The 20,810-nt window shown below is 62.3% G+C and overlaps 2 protein-coding genes across 3 annotated transcripts; one reads left to right on the plus strand and one right to left on the minus strand.

The window, feature by feature from the left end:
• Nucleotides 1-15: 15 nt before the first annotated feature.
• GPR179 (G protein-coupled receptor 179) lies at nucleotides 16-9,381 on the minus strand. Its single transcript, XM_090125076.1, has 11 exons — nucleotides 8,833-9,381; nucleotides 8,287-8,395; nucleotides 7,506-7,593; nucleotides 7,215-7,405; nucleotides 7,030-7,098; nucleotides 6,475-6,584; nucleotides 6,150-6,388; nucleotides 5,904-6,042; nucleotides 5,714-5,819; nucleotides 4,819-4,959; nucleotides 16-4,565 (listed from the first exon to the last, which is right to left on the minus strand). The coding sequence occupies exons 1-11, from the start codon at nucleotides 9,309-9,311 to the stop codon at nucleotides 1,059-1,061; spliced, it is 5,178 nt and encodes a 1,725-aa protein (XP_089981202.1). The 5' UTR covers nucleotides 9,312-9,381; the 3' UTR covers nucleotides 16-1,058.
• Nucleotides 9,382-10,539: 1,158 nt separating this feature from the next.
• Nucleotides 10,540-20,332, plus strand: SOCS7 (suppressor of cytokine signaling 7). 2 transcript variants are annotated; one of them, XM_031600684.2, is made up of 10 exons: nucleotides 10,540-11,449; nucleotides 13,067-13,131; nucleotides 14,094-14,198; nucleotides 14,664-14,765; nucleotides 15,105-15,235; nucleotides 15,939-16,107; nucleotides 17,007-17,135; nucleotides 18,215-18,350; nucleotides 18,593-18,747; nucleotides 18,948-20,332. In XM_031600684.2, exons 1-9 carry the CDS (start codon nucleotides 10,638-10,640, stop codon nucleotides 18,711-18,713), a joined length of 1,770 nt encoding a protein of 589 aa, XP_031456544.2. In that variant the 5' UTR covers nucleotides 10,540-10,637; the 3' UTR covers nucleotides 18,714-18,747; nucleotides 18,948-20,332. The 2 variants fall into 2 exon arrangements, with proteins under 2 accessions (XP_031456544.2, XP_031456545.2); XM_031600685.2 differs by lacking the exon at nucleotides 14,664-14,765.
• The last annotated feature ends 478 nt before the right edge of the window (nucleotides 20,333-20,810 follow it).

The raw sequence follows: 20,810 nt of genomic DNA on the forward strand, positions 1-20,810 counted from the left end.
CTCACAGCTGGTGTGAGTCTCACAGCAGACATCGGTAGTGGCTAACTGGCACCATCCTGTGGACGTTGTGACATTGACACCAGGCCCTCTGGTTTTGCAGGTTGTGTGCGTCTGAAAGCCTCACGCCTGTGCACTCACCCAGTGTTTCTTGTGGATGCTGTTCTGTGTTACTGTCACGCTCTGCTAGGAGAGCAGCCAGAGTTGGAATCATCTCTTGGTAATTGGGGGTGTCACAATCTGTCTGCCTCTCCTGGAGGAATCCACAGCATGGAGCCTTCTGCTCAGGAGCCAAGGAGAGGCAGTGCTGCAGCACATGGCAGTGGGGCTGGGAGCAGGAATATTGTGAGCAGCCTGGTTGGTGGATGTGGCTGAGACTCAACCATGGGCACAGCCCTCCTGCTCAGGTTTTGAACTAAAGGAGTGTATTTTCCAGGAGAGCAGCATTTCTTTCCAGTCTAGTGTTGTCTCCCCATCACCTTTGCTGATATTTGGACTGTGATATTTGCTTTGATTCAAGCACTGCTGTTCCTGGGCTTTCTTTGCAGCCTCTCTGCTTTCTGCTGCAGCTCATCCCTGAGCGTACCCCCATTAGTCAGCCACTGTGAGTACTCAGGGTAAACATTTATTTCCTAGCTGTACACTTCCTTACACGAGTGGGTGATGGATAGTTGGTGCTGAAGATCCCAATGCTCCTCCCAAGGAGAGAGGAAGCAAATGGAGAAGGGATGGTGGGACGAGCCCCACATCCAGCAGTGCTGGGCTCTGGGCAGTTGCTCTCCTCCACGTTGCACTGCAGCTGCCCCTGCTTTGCCTCCCCCTGAGCTCGTGACAGAGCATGAACCACAGCCCCATGGTGCTCGGGGCCCTGATGCCATTCAGCTCAGTGATGCCCAAACACTTCAGAGCCCGGATCTCTGACACAGGCAGCATCGTTGCCCCGTTTGTTGTGGATCCCCATCCTGGCTGCCAGTCACTGCAGCACTGTGGCTTTGTTTGACACTTCCATCCCCATCCACGCAGTGTGGGCAGCTCCCTGCACCCCAGGGCTGAGCTGAGTTTTACTCATGATCCCACGGACAGACCTCAGCGCTGGACCCTCCTGCAACCCTCTCACCCTCCCCAGGGCTGTTCTCCCATGGGCGCACAGCAGCCACTCCCTGGGTTGGGCTGCTGGGTGCTGCTGGACCCTCCTCAGCTTCCCAGGGACAGATCTCAGCTGTGCTGGGCCCGCTGTGCTGCTGGGCTGTGTGAGTTTGCCCCGGTGCTGCAGGCAGGATGCGGCACAACGCCCGGTGCTCCCTGACCCCAACATTGGCTGCTCCCCTGGGCTGTTCTCCAGGGCTGCAGCTCTCCTGCCCAGGTTCTCCAGGCTCTGCTGCTTCCCAGGGGCAGATGGCAGCTCTGCTCTCTGCGCTCTCACGCTTTCTGGATCCTTCCTTCCCTATTGCCGTGCTCAGGGCTGGCTCCTCTGCCCCCACGCTCTCCCAGGGGCACACAGCCCCACGTTCACTGCTCCCCATCCCTGCAGCTCTGGAATCTCCCAGGCTCTTCGCCTTCCCCGGAGCTCCTCCCCCCAGATCTTCCTCCCAGGGGCAAATCTCAGCTTTATCCCTGGCTTTGGGCCCCTGGCCCTTCAACGTGCAGAGCTCTGCACTCTCCCAGGGGCACACAGCCTCACGTTCTGCACTGCCTCTCTGCTTTGCAGACACACTTTCTCCCCTCTCTTTCTGCAGACCCCGACGTGCAGCAGCACCTTTGCTCGCTCCTGATGCACCTTCCTGGGCTTCTCTCAGTTCCTCTCTATCAGATGGGGGAGCAGCCCCCTCCCAGGGGCAGATTTCCTCTCTCCCCCCAGAGCTCCCCAGCGTCTCCCAAGGGCAGACCTCTGCCTTTGGGCTCTCAGCACTGCGGGCCCCCAGGCTCTCCACAGACCGTGCAGGGCTGACGAGAGCAGCCTGACGTGTGATGCGCTTCGCAGCCCCCCCAGAGCTCAGCTTCATCCTCGGCTGCTCTGCAGCAGGGGTGGCTGTTTCCCAGGGGCAGATCTCCTCCTTGCTCCTCCCTGGCCCCTCCTGACTTTCCCAGGGGCAAATTTCTGCTTTGCTGACCCCTGGCTCCTCCTGTTCCTCCCAGGGGCAGATCTCCACTTTGCTCCCACCTGACCCCCCCTGTCCTTCCTGAGGGCAGATCTCTGCCCCCTGACTTTCCCAAGGACAGATCTCCTCTTTGCTCCCACCTGATCCCCCCTGTTTCTCCCAGGGGCAGATTTCTGCTTTGCTGACCCCTGGTCCCTCCTGTTCCTCCCAAGGGCAGATCTTCACTTTGCTCCCACCTGACCCCCCCTGTCCTTCCCAAGGGCAAATCTCTGCTTTGCTGCTCCCTGGCCCCCCCTGTCCTTCCTGAGGGCAGATCTCTGCTTTGCTCCCTCCTGACCCACCTTGACTCTCCCAGGGGCAGATTTCTGCTTTGCTGACCCCTGGCTCCTCCTGTTCCTCCCAAGGGCAGATCTCTGCTTTGCTCCCACCTGATCCCCCCTGTTTCTCCCAAGGACAAATTTCTGCTTTGCTGACCCCTGGCCCCTCCTGTTCCTCCCAAGGGCAGATCTCTGCTTTGTTCCCCCCTAACCCCCCCTGACTTTCCCAAGGACAGATCTCCTCTTTGCTCCTCCCTGCCCCCCCCTGTTCCTCCCAAGGGCAGATTTCTGCTTTGCTGACCCCTGCCCCCCCCTGTCCCTCCCGGGGGCAGATCTCTGCACTCTGGGATTTCCTTGGCTCAGCATTCCCCCTCTCAGTGCTCCCTGCAGAGATCCAGGTCTCCCCGCTCCCCCCCGGACCCCCACCCCTGTCAGTCTGCTGTGCTCTGTGCTCCTCAGTCCCCCTCCACCCAGGTTTGCCATCCCCTTTGGGAACCCCGCACGCATCCAGCTGCACTCCTCCCTCCCCCCCAGCCCCCCTCTCTGTGTCCCATGGGCAGACCCCTGCCCCGCTGCCCCCCACCCCTGGAGCTGCACGGCGTGGACCATCCTCATCCTCACCCCCACTGCCCTCCCAGGGGCAGATCTCCCTTTGACCCCCAGCCCCCATGCGGCCCCACTCTGCACTCCTGCTCCTGGTGGGCAGCCCCTCAACCCCCCCCCCACAAGCAGCAGGCTGGCTGCCACCCTTCCCCAGCGCCTTCATGGGGCTGCCTCCCACCGATGGGACCCCCCCAGTTCCCTCCTGCTGGGACACAGACCCCACAGGGGCACTCAGTGCTTCCCAGGGACAGACCTCAGCCCTTGGCCCCGTGCCCCTTGCACCCTGTGCTACACACAGGGAGTCAGTGCCATCGGGCTGCATGGCCACCGAGGGTGACATCGGGCCCTCGCCAGCACCCGTGCCCCCCCCAGCAGCACCATCCCTCTGTCCTTCTGCTGTCCCCTCGCTGCCCCCCATCACTGGGGTCTCGGATGCAGAGCTGGTGGTGATGCACTGAGAGGGGTCCGCATCCCCATCCCGCAGGTTGGGATCTGGGCTGCTCCATGCCGGGGGGGTTGGGGGGGTCCCTACCAGGGCGGGCTGCCCCCCTCCGCCGCCCCCCTCCCGCTCACATCCCCGTTTCCGAGCGCTGCCCTCTCTGCTCCCTTTCAGGCTGCGTTTCACTCTGGAACGATTGATGGCTCTGATGGCGAATCCCAAACTCCTGAAAGCCTTTTGTGGGGGCGGCTTGAGGCTCGGGGGGGTCCCCGCCGTGTCCCCGGGGGGGTCGGAGGTCGGTGGTTCGCCGCCGTTCTGTTTCTGCCTCAGCATCTCCTCCTGGAGCAGCTCCCACGGACAGACCTCGGCGGGGGTGGGGGGAGCGGAGCGCAAACCCGACGGGGGGGACGCGCGTTCCGCTGCCGACCCCGCGGGCGGCCCTGGAGGCTCCGCGTTGTCCCCGTGGCGGTGCGGGAGGCTCTGGTAGCGCACGGGGGGGGGCGGGGGGGTCCTTTTTACCACCACACGCACCCGCCCCACGGGATGGGGGCCGTCCGCGCTGACGCTTTTGACGGGCGCGTAAGTGACGCGTTTCGTCCCCTTGCTGTCAGGCGGGGGGGACGCATCGCGGGGGGGACCCCCGTCAGGCAGCGGGGCGGGGGGGGTGGCAGCGGCCGGGGTTGCGGCGGTGCTGCGGGACACCCCTCCCTGCTCGGGGGGTCCCCAGGACGGGGTGACCGCACCCGCACCGGCGCTCAGCGACTTCTGCAGAAGCACCGCGCGGAGCCGGGCGGGCTGCCCGTGTCCCCCGAGCTGCTGGGCGCTGGCCGACCTGGGCAGCAGCGGAGCAGCACACAAAGATTCGCTGTCGGACGGCTCCGTGCATCCCCCCGCCGCCGCGTCCTGTGCGGGATGCTCGGAGTTGCGGGATCGGAGCTGGCCGCCCCCCTCCCGGCCCCCCCCGCCGGTTCCGTCGTGCGGCCGTTTGGACGAAGAGCGGCGGCTGCCGGAGCTGCGCGCTGGGGGCGGCGCGGGGAGGTGCGGGTTGCGGGCCGCCATCCGCCTCGTCCGCAGCATCTCCAGCTGCGCGTACAGCTGCTTCAGCTCCTCCTGCGGGGGGTGGGGGACAAAAGGGGGGGGAGGGCGTCCGACGAGACCGAACCGGGACCCGACGCCGCGTCCGTCCGATCCGCACCGCCCCGCGATGCGCCGTCCCCGCGTCCCCGCGAGGGGGGACCGCACTCCCCCCCGTCCCCCCACCAGCCCCCCCGCTTTGCATCAGGAGAAAGATCGCAACAGGCACCTCTTCCTGTGCGGGGCGGCACAGCGAGCGTCAAAAGAAGGTCCCGAGCGTGTCACCCACCCGGATGTCATCGGGGTCGAAGCTACGCTCGCTCCATGCGGACGCGATGCTGCTGCTCATCCCGGAGCGCCGCGCGTCCACCTCATCCTCGTACACCTCCGCCGCGATCTCCTCCCGCAGCGGCGATCCGGCGTGCAGGAACTGCGGCGGGGCAGCATGAAGGGAGCCCCAAACACATCGGAGCCCGCGGCCACCTCCCCATAACCACCGCCCCATAACCACCTCCCCATAACCACCTCCCCATAACCACCGCCCCATAACCACCTCCGCGTTGCCTACTTCCCCATAACCCCTCTCCACTGCCCACCTCCCCATATCCCATAGCCACCACCCCACTACCCATTTTCCCATAATCATCACCCCATAGCCACCACCTTAGAACTGCTGCACACCTCCTCACATCCCATCTCCCCACTGCCCAACTCCCAGCCACCACCCCACTGCCCACCACCCCATAGCCACCTCCCCATAGCCATCATCCCATACCCAACACCCCATAGCTGCTACCTCATAACCACCACCCCACCACCCACCTCCCCATAGCCACTATCCCATAACCACCTCCCCATAACCACCATAACCCCGTTGCCCACCTCCCCATAACCACCTCCCCATAGCCACCACCCCACTGCCCACCTCCCCATAACCACCACCCCATAGCCACCACCTTACAACCACCACCCCACTGCCCTCCTCCTCATATCCCACCTCCCCATTGCCCAACTCCCCACAGCCACCACCCCACCGCTCACCATCCCACACCACCACCCCACGTAGCCATCATCCCATATCCATCACCACCCCATAGCCACCACCCCACTGCCCACCTCCCCAAATCCCACCTCCCCATAGCCCTCCCATCCCCCACACCCGCGGGCTTAGGGCCGTGCATTACCTTTGGGACAAAGAGCAGCCCCAGGGTGACAGTGACAGTGCCGTGGGTGTGGGCAAAGCAGAGCAGCAGCATCCAGTCGGGATGTAGTGATGGTACAGCAACGAACCTGGAGGGGGGGGAAGGAGGCACCGTGGGGGCACCCACGGTGCAGAGCAATGCTTTGCAGCCACGTGGGCATCCCGCACCATACCTGACCGCGTGGAAAGCGACCGAGAGGAGCAGCTCATTGTGCAGCGCAATGCCCATATAGCGCGGCTCGTGGAAGGCGGAAGGCACCGCACGTGCAGCCCAGCACAGCGCGCTGCCCCACAGCAGGAGGAGCAGCTCGGCTGTAGGACAGAACACACAGCATGGGCACCTCTGTGGATACGCGGAGCGGAGGGGAGGGCTGCGAGCACCGGGGGAGGGGAGAGGTGGGAGCTCAGCCATCTCTCACCGACCACCATCATGTAGTCCCAGCGGTCGTGGCTGCAGACGGAGAAGTGCAGCCCTCGGGCAGTCTGTGCACGGACCACCAGCGGGACGTTCCGGCCGATGTTCTCCAACGCTGCCACGGTCCACGCTGCCAGGAACCACAGCGGGGGTAGCAGCAGCAATCCCAGAGCCCGCAACACGCGCCCGCTGGCCGTGTAGGACACACGCTGTGCTGCACGGGCCAGGAACGCCCTCAGCACCCTGCGGGACACCGGGGGTGAGCGTGGGGTCGGACCCCATCCAGCATCCAAGCAGGAATCCTCCTCCTTTCCCCCCTCCCCCATTACCTGTACAGCTTTAGGGTGATGGTGCCGTACACGATGGCGAAGCCCAGCACGCGCACCCAGCGCAGAGCGATGCAGCGGAAGGTGCTGGGCTTGAAGTAGAGGATGAAGACCTGGGGGGGAGGATGGTGGTGGTGTGGAGCTGCAGAGCTGTGCCTGTGCAGCAGCCCGTGTTCAGCTCATAGATCCCGTGGCGTAGGGGAGAAAGGGGAAAGGCTGTGGCAGCGCTGGGGGCAGCCGGGCTCCCCGCCCATCCTCTGCTCTCTGGCACACAGGGGGGAGTTGGGCAGGGGGTCCATGCTTATGGCCATGGGGAGGAGGAAGGAGGTTTGGTTTCCTAAGAAGATTCTGCCCACAGCTGTCAGATCTGTGCCGGCAATGACGACGATGGGGGTGCAACAGTGCTGCGTTCTGCGTGGCGCCAAGTCCTGACCCACGGCAAAGCCCCACAGCTCTGCCCCATAGCTCTGCCCCGTGGCAGCGGGGTGCAGTCTGTGGGGTTTCCTGCAGGGAGGTGCGGGGGTTTCTGCAGGAGGGGGGGTTTGGCCGAGCACTCACAGGGAAGTAGAGCAGCAGCGACCCGAAGAGGATCGTCTCCAGGAGCACAACGCCCGACGCCCGGATCCTCTGCGGGGACAGAGGGACATCAGCAGCGCTCGGGGCGTGGAGGGGGGGCGTCCCTCCGGAAGGGGGGGAGGGGACACCGAGGCGTTGGGATCGCGGGGACCCTGCGCTGCTCTCGCCTTGCTTCTCCGGCAGTGATAAGCGAGCAGCATGCAGAGGAACACGGCCAGCATGCAGCACGCCTGGCAGCACAGCACGGCCGCACGCAACGCGCGATCCTCCTGCACCTCGCAGGGCGCATCGTCCCGGCAGCTCGCACAGCCCTCCCGGCACCGGCGGCACGCCAAGCGAGCGGCATCCTCAGGCGGCACTGCGGATGGAACGGGGGGATTTGGTGTCCCAAAGCATCGCCCCGTGCGCCCTGCGGGGCTGGGGGGAGGGGGGAGTCGGGGGGGTTGCACGGCACGCACCTGTCCCGGCGCTGAGCCCGTAAAAGCCCGGCTTGCAGCGACACGCGTACTGCCCCAACACGAAGCCGCGGTTCTGCTGCGGGACGCACTGCGGGGTGGGGGTACGGCTGCTCTGCGGGGTCGTCCCGTACTGCGCCCAGAACCCCCACCGGGCAGCGGGGGCTGCGGCAGCTCGGTGACAGCCGACCCCCCCCTTCATCCCCCGCGCCGAGCCCGGAACGCAGCGGTTAAACATTTGGGAATTAAAAGGCAAAGCCTGGCACCCAAATCCCCCCCTAAAACCTAAATGGACACCTAATGCGGCGCGGTGCTAATCCGGGGGGGGGGGCGGAGCGGCCCCTAATCCATGCGGGTAGGAGGGACGGGGGGCACCCCGGGGGTCGGGATGCCGCTCGGGTTCACCCCGAACTCTGAGTTGCGGTGGGCGCAGCCGATGGGGGAGCAGTGCCAACCCCCCCGGGGACGCTCTGCCCATCGGTCCCCGCTGTCCCCACGCGGGTGGCAGCCGGGTCACCCCACGGCGCTGCCGAGGGAGGGAGATTTGCACAATAAACCGCGGAGCGATGCGGGAGCGGCAGATGGGGGCGGGGGGGGGGGGGGGGGGGTGGCGGATCAGCCCCGACGGACGGGTGGAGGGGGCGGCAGCGGGGACAGTGCGACGGGGGGAGGGGGGAGCGGGGCAGCCCCACTGCGCGAGGGGATCCGACAGGGCTCTAGAAGGTGGCGGTGGGTGCTGGGAAGTGGGGGGGGCTGAACGCTGGGATCGGTGCGGTGTGGGTACCTGGGTGCTGTTGAGGTCACAGCGGTGCGTGCCCGCGAACCACCCCGTCCCGCTGTCGCACTGATCGATGCCCACATCCCGCAGCTCGATGTCCACCCGCACGGCGCCCCTACAAAGCAGCGATGGGGTCAGACAGGGAGGGGGCGCACGGGAACTGCGGGGGGGCACAGCGGTGGCAGAGCCCGGTGCCGGGACACAGAGCCTGGGGGGGGGGGGGGGGGACAACGACGACGACATATGCGGTGTCAGAGCCCATCTGGGGAGGTCCTGCCCCTCGGGAGGGTCTCACACCCACACGTGTGCACACCACTGCACACGTGTGCATGCACAGAAACACGCATGTGTCCCCCAGCATCCCCAAAGATGCACACGCATCCACGCCATCTCGCATGCAAGCACAAAGACGCACGTGCAAGCAAGCACACACGCACACACACCTGCACACACGGCCGCACATACACACTTCCCAACGCGCACAAACTCACACGCACGTGCAAACAAGTACACAAGTACACCCACCCCGCCCCCCCTTCGCCGCGCACTCACTTGAACTCGGGGCTGAGGTCGGGCTTCAGCCCATAGAAGGCGGCAGACAGAGCGACGGCCCAAACGGGGACGAATTTCCCATCTCTGCACTCGAGGAACGGCTGCGACCACCGCACGTGGCCCGGCCCCGCCACGTATCCATCGCCCCGCCGCCACTTGGGGGTCTCCATGGAGCGCAGGTCGTTGCTCAGCACCCGTTTGCGGAGCGGAGGACCGCGCCGTTCCCGCAGCTCCGCCACCCATTCGCCGTCCGAGCTGCGGTTCCCCGGTGCGGACACGTCCCGAAGGTGGATCTCTCCGTCGACGGCCGTGGCTTGCAGCACCAGACGGGGGGAGGGGGCAGCCGGGTGGGCGTCCAGGGCCAGCAAGGAGCGGCGCGCCCACGGGTGCCCCCCCGCCAGGCTGCGCGTCAACGCCTGGTACCATTCCACGTCCTCGGCCACGCTGGCCTCGCGGAGGTCGTTGCCCTGCAGCAGCATGTTGAGGAAATTGGCCGCTTGGGTCAGAGCTTCGGGGGCGGCCCGCAGGGCGGCTCGCAGCTCCGGGGGGGGGTCGGGCCCCGGGGGTCTCAGCGCGGCGCTGCGGCTGCAGTTGGTGAGGGCCAAACGCCGCGCGTCGCCCGTCCGCAGGAAGGAAAGAGCCGCGGAGCCCTCCGGGTCCCCACGCGGATCCGTCGTGGGGTCGTCGGGGGGCGGCGGCGGAGCCCCCGCCCGCAGCGGCAGAAGCAGCAGCAGGATGATGAGGAGGAGGAGGGCGGCCGGAGCGCCCCAGAGCGGCGGCCCCCCCGGGGGGGTCATGGTGGCACGGTGCCCGCGAGCCGCGCTCCGACCGCCGCCTGTTTTCCTCCTTCGCAGACGTCACGGCCCCACGCTGCGCTCGGCGCTGCTCTGACCGCCCCGACTCCCCCCCCGGTCTCCCCCCGTCCCCCGTCCCCCGCCCGCCCCCCTCCGGTGCTGCCGTCGGGCTCCGGTTCCGCCGCGGGGAGCGCAATGACCCCCCCCGATCGGCCGTGACGGAAGAGCATCCCGACGGGCCGCCATGGCAACCGGGTGCCGGCCGCATCCCGACGGCCCCACGGCCCCAAATCCCCGCATCCCGCTGCCCTGACATCCCAGCATCCCGTTCTCCCAACATCTCAGCACCCCGTTATCCCAGAAAACCGTGTTCCCAACATCCCAGCACCCCCACATCCCATTATCCCTGCATCCTGTTATCCCAGCACCCTGTTATTCCAGTATCCAGTTATCTCAGCATCCCATTATCCGCCACTCCTGCTCCGAGCATCCTCACATCCCGCTATCCTCTCACCCCAGCACCCCGTTATCCCATTAAACATCCCATTATCCCAGAGCCCAGCATCCCACATTCCTGCTCCCCCTCTCCCCTTCACAGGATGCCCCCAAAACACGCAGGGACGGAGGTGGGGAGGGGGGCACAGAAGGCAGCGTGCAGCCCGGGATGGGGGCTGTCCGGTTCCCTCCTGGCTGAGAGGAGAAACTGAAGGTGCGGGAGCGGCGGCGCCGTGCCTCAGTTTCCCCTCTCGACCGAGGGGGCGTGGCTTCGAGGGACGTGGGCGTGGCCTCGGAGAGAGGGGTGGAGCGTAGAGGGGGCGTGGTCTTGTGAGCTATGGGCGTGGCCTCAGGGATCACGGACCGGAGCGCGGCGAAGGGGCGTGGTCAAGACCGGAAGTTGAGGGGCGTGGCCACGTGCGGTCCGCCCGCGGAGGAGGGAGCGGCGGCGGCGGCGGCCGTGCGGGGGGCGGCGGGACCGCTCCGCTCCCGGGGCGCCATGCGGCGGCCGTAGCGATGCAGCGCGCCGAGCTGCGCGACGGGGAGGCGGCGGCCGCGGCTTCTTACCGGGTGCTCAGCCGCCTGCTGGGCTATGGGGCCGGGCCGGAGGCGGGGGCGGCGGGCGGCCCCGGGAGCGGCGCGGCGGTTGCGGGGCCGCCGGGTCCGGGCGGAGCGCGGTTGCCGCTCCCCGCTCCGGGAGGGGCCGCTCGGCCGCCGCCGCAGCTGATGGTGTTCCGTAACGCCGCCGAGGGCCGCCCCGGAGAGGAAGAGGCGGGCGGCGGGGAAGGCCCGGCGGGCGGCCCCGAGCTGCTGTGCCCGCGGCATCGCTGCGCGTTGGAGCCCAAAGCGGCGGCGGCGGCGGCGGGGGGCGGCTGGGGGCCGCCGGGGGGGCTGGAGCTGCAGCTGGCGGCCCTCGGGCTGCGGCCCCCGGCGCTGGGAACCAAGGGCCCCGCAGCCTGCCCGTGCCTCGGGCCGCCCGCCGCCGAGGAGACGAGCGACGCGCTGCTGGTGCTCGAGGCGCTGGAGCCCGACGAGGCCGAGAGCTGCTCCGAGGAAGAGCCGGGCAGCCCCGGCGTCGCGGACCCGCAGGAGCCGCCCCGCGGAGCCGCCGCCGCACGGAGAGCCGGGCCCGGCAGCGGGGCAGCGGGAGGAAGGAAGGGATCGCTGCGGGTCCGCCTGAGCCGCCTCTTCCGCACCAAAAGCTGCAGCGGAGGGTCGGCCCCGGGGGACGGGAGCGGAGGGAGTCGGCGGGGAGCGGAGCTGACGGCCTCGGCGCACAGCCTGAGCGACGGCGGAGGGGCCCGGGGCCGCGGGCAGGAGGAGGGCAGGTACGGAGCGGGGGGACGCGCGGGGTTCGGGGCTGCTGGGGGGGGGGAGGGATGCGCGGCCGCCGGCGGTGCGGTGACGGGAGGGGCCGTGGAGCCCCGGGGCCGAACCCGGAGAGCGGCTCTTGGCGATGAACGGGGGTCTGTGCTCCTTCCTGCGGCACGGAGGGGTTCCCTGGGGGTCGCAGCTGGGGATGCTGGAGGTGCCGATCCCCCAGCGGTGCTGCTGGGTTCGGTGGCTTGAGCAAAATGCAGTGCTCCATCCCTGCGGGTGGATGGGACCCTGGGCAGCCTTTGGGGAGCACCCAGAGCGTGGTGTGGCTCGGAACTGTGTGGGCTGTAAGGTCCCCTCTGGCCTCGTCCCCTTTAGGGTTTGGGTTCTGAGCTGCTCCGGCTCTGCACCCCATGGCCACTGTGTGCCCCTGGTGTGGGGCTGCCAAGCTGTCGTGGAGGGGCACAGCCACCAGTCACTGCCTGGCACTGCCGACAGCTGGCCCTCATCCCTTGCATCACAGAGGGCACGTGGTTTGGCTCAGCAGTGCGTGGGGACGGTGTGAGCTCTCCCACATTGCCCCATCCCAACAGCAGCACATCAGTAATGATAACCTGTGGTCTGTGGCACATTGCAGCCCTGAGATCAGGAGGCACAAAAGCAGCAGCTCCATCACAGCCACGGAACTGCTGTGCTTTTCCCCTGGTCAGCACAGTGCTGCTGTTTTACCAAAGGTTACTTCAAGGTGCCTGATGCAGCAGCTGCTGTGGTTCAGGAAAAGGCAGAGCTTTCCAGGAGTGCCCTCCTGCCCGAGAGCTCAGAGCTGCTGCAGTGCTGCTCCTCGTGCTGCAGTGTAAGGCTGCTCTCTGAAAGCTGCATCCGTGGGGCTGCTCTTCTTGCATCTCCAGCCTGGAGCTCAGGGTTGCTGCAGGTTTGGCAGTGGTTCTGTGGTCGGCTCACCAGCCCAGGCTTCTGAGTTGGAGGGCTGAGCTGACCTTGTTTGGTACCTCATCTCTGTGTGCTGCTGCTGTGTGGCTCTGGTTGGTGAGGGCAGCTCTCATCCTGCTGCAGGTGTTGATCTGAAGTCTGTTTTTGAGGAGTGTGTGGCTGATAACCAATGAATCGTCCTCCTTTGGGAGTTGGGGAGGAGCTGAAGCCCCAAGCAGGCATGAGAGACCTGGAAAGAAGCAGTTTGATGAGGTTTTATATATTGAGATGAGTTCCCTCAGCTCCAGGTTCAGCAAAGTGCTCCCGAAGTGCCTGTGATCACACAGTGTGTTTGAGGCACATGGCAGCATTGGGTTTAGAGCAGCAGCGCTGCCTGTTGTGAAACAACTTCTTGGCTCCAGCAACCACACTTGCTTGGGGTTTTCTTTCCTAAGACTTGATTAATCACCTTGCCAGAGATTTGCTTAGCAGCAGGACGGAGCCCTGGCCTTGCTGGTTGGCTGTCCTACTTAAACCAGAGCTCTGCTCCAGGGGTTGGATCAGCACATGGTGCTGTCTGCAAGCTGGGTACATCATGCTGAGGGCTCTCCCAGCCCAGAAAGATTAAATGAAGACCATTCATGATTTTTTTTTTTTTCTTCTCTCCCCCCCCACCCTCCATTATTTTGTATTTCCAACAGGAAACACAGACTGACAAGAACTCAAAGTGCCTTTTCCCCGGTTGTTTTCAGCCCCCTCTTCACAGGTAAGGATTTGAAGGGGTTGCACTTTGGTTTTCTGGAGGGCTACGTGTGCTGAGTGCTGCAGGGTTTGCTCCCTGCAAGGTGCAGGCAGGTTCCTGGGTGCCACTTGTATTCACTGAGCACATCAGGGCTGCTCCTGCTCTATCAGCTGCTGCTGGGGGAAGATGGGAGCGTAGGATCTGTAGTTCCTGCACCTGCTGGCACCTCAGCACCTCTCAGCTTCGTTTGAAGCAGCCCAGCATACCTGGACACTGTTGGCAGGGTGTGGAAATGAAAGAGCATCTGCATGCACACGTGTGCACCCACACCCACAAAGCCCTGGGGGAAAAGCACCTCGGGTAAAGACTGCACCTAAATACCCCTCTAATGATACTGATTAATGGGCAGAGAGCTTTCGAAGGCAGGAGGAAGCTGAGTCAGTGTTGCCCTGTGCTGAGTGTCAGGGCAGGTTGCAGGAGGCTGGGAAGCTGCTGGATGCACATCTGGTAGGGGTTGAAGTGGTCCCTGAGGCTGTGGGTGCACAGGTCTCAGTGCTGGTGGTGGCTGGCAGCTGGTTGGGCTGAATTCTGACCAATGCCTCCGTGGTGGCAGCAGCACTTTGGTTGTTGGCAGTGCTGCTTTATCTGTGCAATGCTGAGGCTTTAAGTGGGGTTTGATGGCTTCGTTTTTCCTCGCACCATTTCAGAGTAAGCTCAAGCTTTCCCACTTTACCTTGGGCATCTTCATGTCGTTATCTTCCCCACACACTGCCCTGGGTTCAGAGCCTTTAGGCTCTAACCCACTCCTTTGTGAATGTTAAGAGTTGATACCTTCATGGCTGAGATGTATTTCTCTTAAACCACCCGAGACATCTGCATGCAAAACCTGACCAGAGCTGACGGGATCTGCTGCCCCTTCCCTGCCCCTCTGCCTCCCCTCGTGCAGGAGGAGCAGAGCTCACACTTTTACCTCTGCCATCCCCCAGGTGAAACGGTGTCTCTGGTGGACGTGGACATCTCTCAGAGAGGTCTGAGCTCCCCTCACCCCCCGACTCCACCGCCGCCTCCGCGCCGAAGCCTCAGCCTGCTGGGTATGTGGTCTGTTTGGGTGCAGGGCTCTCTGTGCTGCCCCACGGTGTTTCTTGCTGTTCCTCCATAGCAGCAGCGTTTTCTGTAGGTCCCTGCTGTGCTTCAAGCTTTGGGGAGGTGGTGCCAGGAGCCCCAGCGTGGCTGCTGAGCATCTTTGTGCTTAGGATGGCAGCCCTGCTGAGCGCACATCCCATGTGCCAGGGTGCCAAAACCTTCTCTAAACACCTGCCTTGTGCTGCAGGCTGCGTGCATGGAGGTAACCAGGCTGGAAAACGAACTCCTTTGCTTTAAGGGTGCATGTGTGCAGGCTGCTGGGCTGCTCTCAGAAGCTGGTGGAGCATCACAAGCTCCATCTCCTGCTCCCCCTGCAGTGCTCAGTGCCAGTTTGCTCGTTCCACGTTGCCAGCAGCTCGGAGCTTGCTTGCTTTCCTTTCATCTGAATGCCTCTTGCTTCTGTTCTCTCCTAGATGATATCAGTGGGACGCTGCCTACATCTGTCCTAGTGGGTCCGATGGGGTCTTCCCTGCAGTCTTTCCCTCTGCCTCCGCCTCCTCCACCCCACGCCCCAGGTCAGAGCAGCTCTAGGGCTTCCTTTGCACTTCCCCCTTCGGTTTCCAGTTTCCTGCCCTAAAGGACCCAAAGGGCTTTAATTGCCCCTTTGTGTTGGGATGGGTTAATTCCTTCCTTTGCTGCTTTTCCCTTCCCTCCGAGCTAGCACAACAAACAGCAGGTGAAGGTGCTGAGTCACCTTGGAAGAGCTATTTGACACCTCCCAGTGCCCTTCGTGAGGATGCTGTCCTCCTGTCTGTCAGTCCTGCTTCCTCCTCTGCCTGCTGCGTTGGGAGCTGAGCACCCTGGGGCCCCAGCAGCTCAGCACTGACTGCACTGTGCTGTCCCTTCCTCTGCAGATGCCTTCCCTCGGATCGTTCCCCTCCGACCAACAGAACCAGCACCCAGCCAGCCCACCCCACACCTCCAGTGCCCGCTGTACCGCCCGGACTCCAGCAGCTTTGCAGCCAGCTTGCGAGAGCTGGAGAAGGTGATATCTGCATGGGGAGATGTGGGGAGGGAGGGGCAGTGGGGCAGGGCTCTGTGTTTTGAATCGTGTTGTAGGTGGATGGAATGATTTGGGTTGGAAGGGTTCAACCCCTGCCCTGTACAGGCTGCCCAGAGCCCCATCTGGGTATATGGGCACCTGCAGGGATGGGGCACGCAGCTCTCTGTGCCAGAGCCTCACCACCCTCTGAGTCTTGAATTTCCACCTAATATTTGGCCTAAATTTCCCCTCTTTTGCTTGGAAGCCATTCTCCCTTGTCCTATCAGTCTGTCTGTGTGAGAAGTCGCTCTCCCTCCTGTTCATAAGCTCCCTGGGAGGTGAGTTTTCCCCAGAGCCTTCTCCAACAAGCCCAGCTCCCTCAGCCTTTCCTCAAAAGGAGAAGTGCTCCAGCACTCTGGGAGCTGCTTTTGGAGCTGGTTGGGGGCACAAAGTTAAGGCAGGACCAGAAAACACCCCAGTGAGATCCTGGGCAAGTCAAGGAGAGCATCACGTGTTCTTTCCCCATTTCTGGATGGTAGATGCAATGGTGTTTTCTCATCCAGGAGCAGTGGCTCCACGCTTGGGATGAATACAACCAGGAAATTAAATTTCGGTATAAAAGTGAATTAACGAGAGCCAATATTGGCTGTGCCTTCAGTCCTTCCTCACCAGCAGCCTGCTGACGTGGCGTGTCTCATTCCTGCAGTGCGGCTGGTATTGGGGACCCATGAATTGGGAGGATGCAGAGATGAAGCTGAAAGGGAAACGAGATGGATCCTTTCTGGTGCGGGACAGTTCTGACCCCCGTTACATCCTGAGCCTCAGCTTCCGATCGCAGGGCATCACCCACCACACCAGGATGGAGCACTACAGAGGTGAGGGCTGCGGGAGGCTCTGGGATGCTCTGAGCTCAAAGCAGTGCCCTTCCCTTTGCTCCAGCTGCATCCCTGGAGCGGCGTTGGTGGCTTCTCTGATGGCCTCGTGCTGCAGCAGAGTGGGAAAACTGCATAGCTGAGCACTCTGCTGAACCAGTGAAGATGACAAATGGTGGGGGCTGAGGGAATGGGAAATAGGTAACTGCTCGACCTTCAGGTTTCAGGTAGATGTGAGCAAGAAATTGGGATTTTTGACCTTTTTTTTTTAATAGGAGAGCTGAGCAGGCAGCCTGGGGAGGCTGCTGGTGTTTGTGCAGTAACCCTGCTGGGATTGCCCTTTGCATCTGCTTGCCACCTCTAAGGTGGTGATCCTTCAGACCCTTCAGGTCAGAGCTCGCTGGCTCCCAGCGCTCAGTGGGCACTCCTGTTCCTGCAGTGCTCTGTCTGGGGGTGGAGCTGTGCAGAGAGAAGCACGTTTGGGATGTTGTGAGCTCAGTGCAGCCCTTCTGTGGGCTGTGAGTGCAGCACTGCCTCCTCCAGGTGCTGCAAAGCCAGGGATGCTTTTGCTCATCCACGACACCACTGGGCAGGAATAGGATGTTGAAGACCTATGGTTTGGCTGCAGCTCCATAGCATGAGTGCTGCTCCCTGGTGCAAGAAGCAGGCAGTGCCTGCTTGCATGCAAGAGACCAGAGGCTTGAGCCTATGTAGGGATCTGCATGCAGCTAGGGGGCCTGCTTTCCTGCTCTGCAGCCTCATTGCTTGCCATTCAAGCTTAACGTGTCCTATGTGAGGCTGCAGAGCTGGCTGGGAGCTGCCACCCAGCCTATGGGTGAGTGTGGATCTCCTGCAGCCAAGCAGCTTCCTGGTGATGTGAGACTCCTCTGTCCTGTTGGCAGGGACCTTCAGCCTGTGGTGCCATCCCAAGTTTGAAGACCGCTGCCAATCTGTGGTGGAGTTCATCAAGAGAGCCATCATGCACTCCAAAAATGGGAAGTTTCTGTACTTCCTCCGATCCAGGGTTCCAGGTGAGCATCCCACCAGGACCGAGGGGCAGCTCCCACTGTGGGGGCAGACAGGAGCCTGCCAGGAGCATCCTGTGCTTGAGACAGAGAGCAGAGCTTGGGGAGAGGCTGGGAGGCATCTTAGGATCTGTTCCCTTGAGAACAGGGCTTTGTGAGCTCCCCGGGGCTCTGGGCGCATCCCTTAGCAGAAGGGATTTGCTCTGGGTGCCATTCTGAGCTCCATCCTTGGGTGTAATGCCAGACCTTCCCTGGGGAGTGGTGCTGAGCTCTGCAGCTCCCTTTGGAGCCCATGAGCGTGGTGCTGCTGCTCGAGGAGGGGATATTCCCTGTATTCCCTATGCTGTGTCCCTGCTGTGCTGGCTGAGCTCCCAGAGGCAGATTCCTTTCTGGTAGGAGAGTCAGAAGGGAGGGGGGGAGGAGGGAATCCAGCCTTCAATTGATGGCTGTTCTTTGCTTTCTCAAAAGCTGGCTCGCAGCATCCTGAGCTGCCCGCAGCAGTTCTGAGCCCATCTTAGTGTGAAGAGCTTTCCCTTTTCTCCTTTTGCTCCGTTGTCCTCAGAGACAAAGCCAGCAGGAGGGGGCTGGAACGTTAACAGGCTTTGAATCCTTCTGTGAAGATGGATAAACCTTATGCAGTGAATGAGCCCAGCTCCCAGAGATCCTTCCTGGTGCTGCTGCTGCCCAACCCTGGGCTCTGGGGCTCAATTGTTGTCCATAAGTCAGGAGGGGGAGGGCACAACTCCTGCGTGGGGGGCTGGCACAGCTCTGCTCTGCCTTTGTGCCCAGCCTCGTGACCCCAGGAATGAGCAGCTCTCGTGCTGACCAAACCCACAGCTTTGTAATGCCTCAACAGAACCCTTCCAGGGGCTGCTCAGAGCAGAGCTGCCTACACCCCCTGCCTCTCACCTTTTTGGCTTTGCTCTGCTTCCTTCTGAAGCCTGTTGCACCTCAGTGCAAAGTGATGCTTTGATGGGCGGTGTGGGGAGGGAGGGGAGGCGGCACGGAGCCCCAGCCTGCAACTGGTCCTTCCTTTACAAAACACATAAAAGCCAACGTTGTTTTTGGTTTTTTTAACCCCCAAGGTCTCCCTCCAACACCCGTCCAGCTCCTGTATCCCGTCTCCAGGTTCAGCAATGTCAAATCTCTCCAGCACCTTTGCCGCTTTCGGATCAGGCAGTTGGTCCGGATCGACCACATCCCTGAGCTGCCTCTGCCTAAGTAAGCCAGTATGGAGCTGTGGGTTTGGGGGGGGGAGTGGTGGTCCTGCTTCCCCCCCCCCCTCTCAGTGCTCGCTGGGGATGGGCAGAGCGCACAGCTATCAGCTGGGAGGGGGTGAGCTGCTTCCTTTTGGGGATGGCAGGAGGGATGGCTGAGCCATGGGGATGAAGGGGAGGAGGGAGCAGTTCTGGTTCTCCTGCAGCTGATGCTCTGCCTCCCCCTATTAACCCCCCTCCCCCCAGGCCCCTCATCTCCTACATCCGCAAGTTCTACTACTACGACCCCCAGGAGGAGGTTTACCTGTCGTTGAAGGAGGCTCAGCTCATCTCCAGACAGAAGCAGGATGCTGAATCCTCCACGTAGCGAGGCCGCCTCGCCCTCCTTGCTGTCACTGATGGTACGTCGTGCTGCCCCCCCCCAAAAAAAGGGGGCTGCTTTGCCCTTTACACTGCTTTCTCATGGGGTTGGGATTGGGCACTGAGGCTCCCGTTGCCTTCCTGTGCTCTCTTTGCTCTCTCATGGCACAGCTGCAGTGATTGATCCCTTCTTCATCTCTTTTCCCACCCCTCATCCCCCCTCCTCCTCCTCCTCTCCCAGGAATTTGGTGATGCCATCCAGTAGCCCAGGTTGGGCTGCAGTGGGGGATGAAGCCCACGAAGGTGCAGCTTCTGCAGCTCTGCTTTGGAGGAGAGAAGAGGCTCCCACCAAGCACAGCAGGAGGGGACCCCCACCATAGGAAGGGGCTCGGGGGGGGAGGGGGTGTGGGGGGAGGGGGCTCTGAGGCAGCTGAGCCCCACGGACTCCGTGCAGAACAAAGAATGTCATGGCACTATTTAGGACTTTTAAAAAAGTTTTATTTTATTTTGACATCTTCAGGTTTTGGGGGGTTTTTTTGTTTTGGTTGGTTGGTTTATTTTCAGCATGAGAAATAACGGAGTTTTATCATCAAGCCTCCTTTGGAAGCTTTTCAAAGGGATTTTCCAGGATGAGCTCTGAGCGCCGGCGTGGGATCGACCCCATGGCTTTCCTTCTGGGGTGCAGACTGAGAGCTGTGTGGGGCCAGGATCAGCTCCCCCCCCACCTTTTCTCCTCCCCCCTGCCGTGGCATCACCTCCATCTTCAGCTGCAGCACAGCCCTGTGTGTCTCAGAGCAGCACTGAGAATTGTCCCTTGTGCCCCTGTGCCAAGCGCTGCTGCCAAGGGTGCTCAGCATCACCTCCTCCCCCCACCTTGAACATCACCTTCAGCCCCCTGGGGGGGGGGATTTAAAAAGGATTTGGCTTCAGGATGAACCCAAGGATCTTCAAAACCTTGCAGAAATACCTCATTGTGTGCTGTGCACTGTGCTGGGGGGGGGGCATTGTGGCTGATGGGATCTGCTGCTCCTCTGCACCCCCCCCCCCCCACCCCCAAACTGAGCTCACCATGGGATGCGACAACTGCACCCAGCTGCTTTTTGGGGCTAAAAAGAAAGGAAAAAGGTCATCTTCACACCATGCTGTGCTGGGGGGGGGGCTCTGCCCCATAGCTCTGCACTGCTGGGGGGTGGGTGTCCCATTGGGAGCCCCCATAGGCAGCAGTTGGGGGGGGGGAAAGGGGGGAGTGATGAGCCAGAGGAGTGCAGCTTTGCTTCATTTCCTTCAGTTTTGGGGTTTGTTTTTTTTATATATGGTTTTTTTTGTGTGTGTGTGTGTGCTTAATTTATTAAAATAGTCGCCGTATAATTTATTTTCGTAAAGTATATTAAAGAAAAAATAATGAATAATGGTTTAAAAAAAAAAAAAAAAAGAAAAAGGAAAGAGAAACCCAAGCAGCCTTGGGGGCCCCTCTGTCAGATGGAAAAAAATGGATGGGGTTGGGTGCTTTGGGGTTTGTTTGGGTTTTTTTTTTCTCCTTGTTATAATGCAACAAATGCACTTTGGGTGTGTTTGGTTATTTTGGGGGAGGGGGGGCTGTACCATGGGGGGGTCCTGTCTGTATATATTGTACTCATAGGCATGTTTGGGCCGCCGGGGGGGGGGGGGAGGGATGGGGAGGAAGGGGGGGGGATGAGGTGAATGATGCTGTGGGTTTTTGGGGGCAGCTGTGTGCAGTTCTTTTGTATGTTGTTATTTGGGGGGGAGGCGGGGGGGGGAGCTGAGGTTTGTGTTTGTAAGTCCTTTTTATTGTCGTTTGACAGATGGATTTTTGGTTGGTTTTGGTTTTTTTTTTTGGAGGGGGGGGGGTGGGAGAGAGAATGGGGGTTTGGAATAAAGTGATGGAAATGGTGCTGGTGTGGGGGCTGAGTTTGAGGGGGGGGGGCAAAGGGTGGGGGTCAGGGGGTCCTAAGGGGGGAGGTGGGGGTGCTAAGGTGTGATGGGGTTTGTGGGGTGGAGGGTGGGTCCTGAAGGTGGGGGGGGGGGGTCCTAAGGGGTGAGGGGTCTCGTGGGGGGGGGTTTAAGGGCTGAGGGTGGGGAGGTG

Source organism: Phasianus colchicus, chromosome 26 (assembly GCF_987193195.1).
Source record: "Phasianus colchicus chromosome 26, bPhaCol1.hap1.1, whole genome shotgun sequence".
Taxonomy (NCBI): domain Eukaryota; kingdom Metazoa; phylum Chordata; class Aves; order Galliformes; family Phasianidae; genus Phasianus; species Phasianus colchicus.

Excerpts from the sequence above, each read along its gene's own strand:
- GPR179 (XM_090125076.1), bottom strand. The coding sequence starts at position 9,311 with ATGCTGCTGCAGGGCAACGACCTCCGCGAGGCCAGCGTGGCCGAGGAC. Across the intron at positions 8,396-8,832 it reads GACCTCAGCCCCGAGTTCAA|GGGCGCCGTGCGGGTGGACA; the intron begins GTGAGTGCGCGG and ends GCTGCTTTGTAG. Across the intron at positions 6,389-6,474 it reads ATCACCCTAAAGCTGTACAG|GGTGCTGAGGGCGTTCCTGG; the intron begins GTAATGGGGGAG and ends GGTGTCCCGCAG.
- SOCS7 (XM_031600684.2), top strand. The coding sequence starts at position 10,638 with ATGCAGCGCGCCGAGCTGCGCGACGGGGAGGCGGCGGCCGCGGCTTCT. Across the intron at positions 13,132-14,093 it reads TTTCAGCCCCCTCTTCACAG|GTGAAACGGTGTCTCTGGTG; the intron begins GTAAGGATTTGA and ends GCCATCCCCCAG. Across the intron at positions 15,236-15,938 it reads GCTTGCGAGAGCTGGAGAAG|TGCGGCTGGTATTGGGGACC; the intron begins GTGATATCTGCA and ends TCATTCCTGCAG.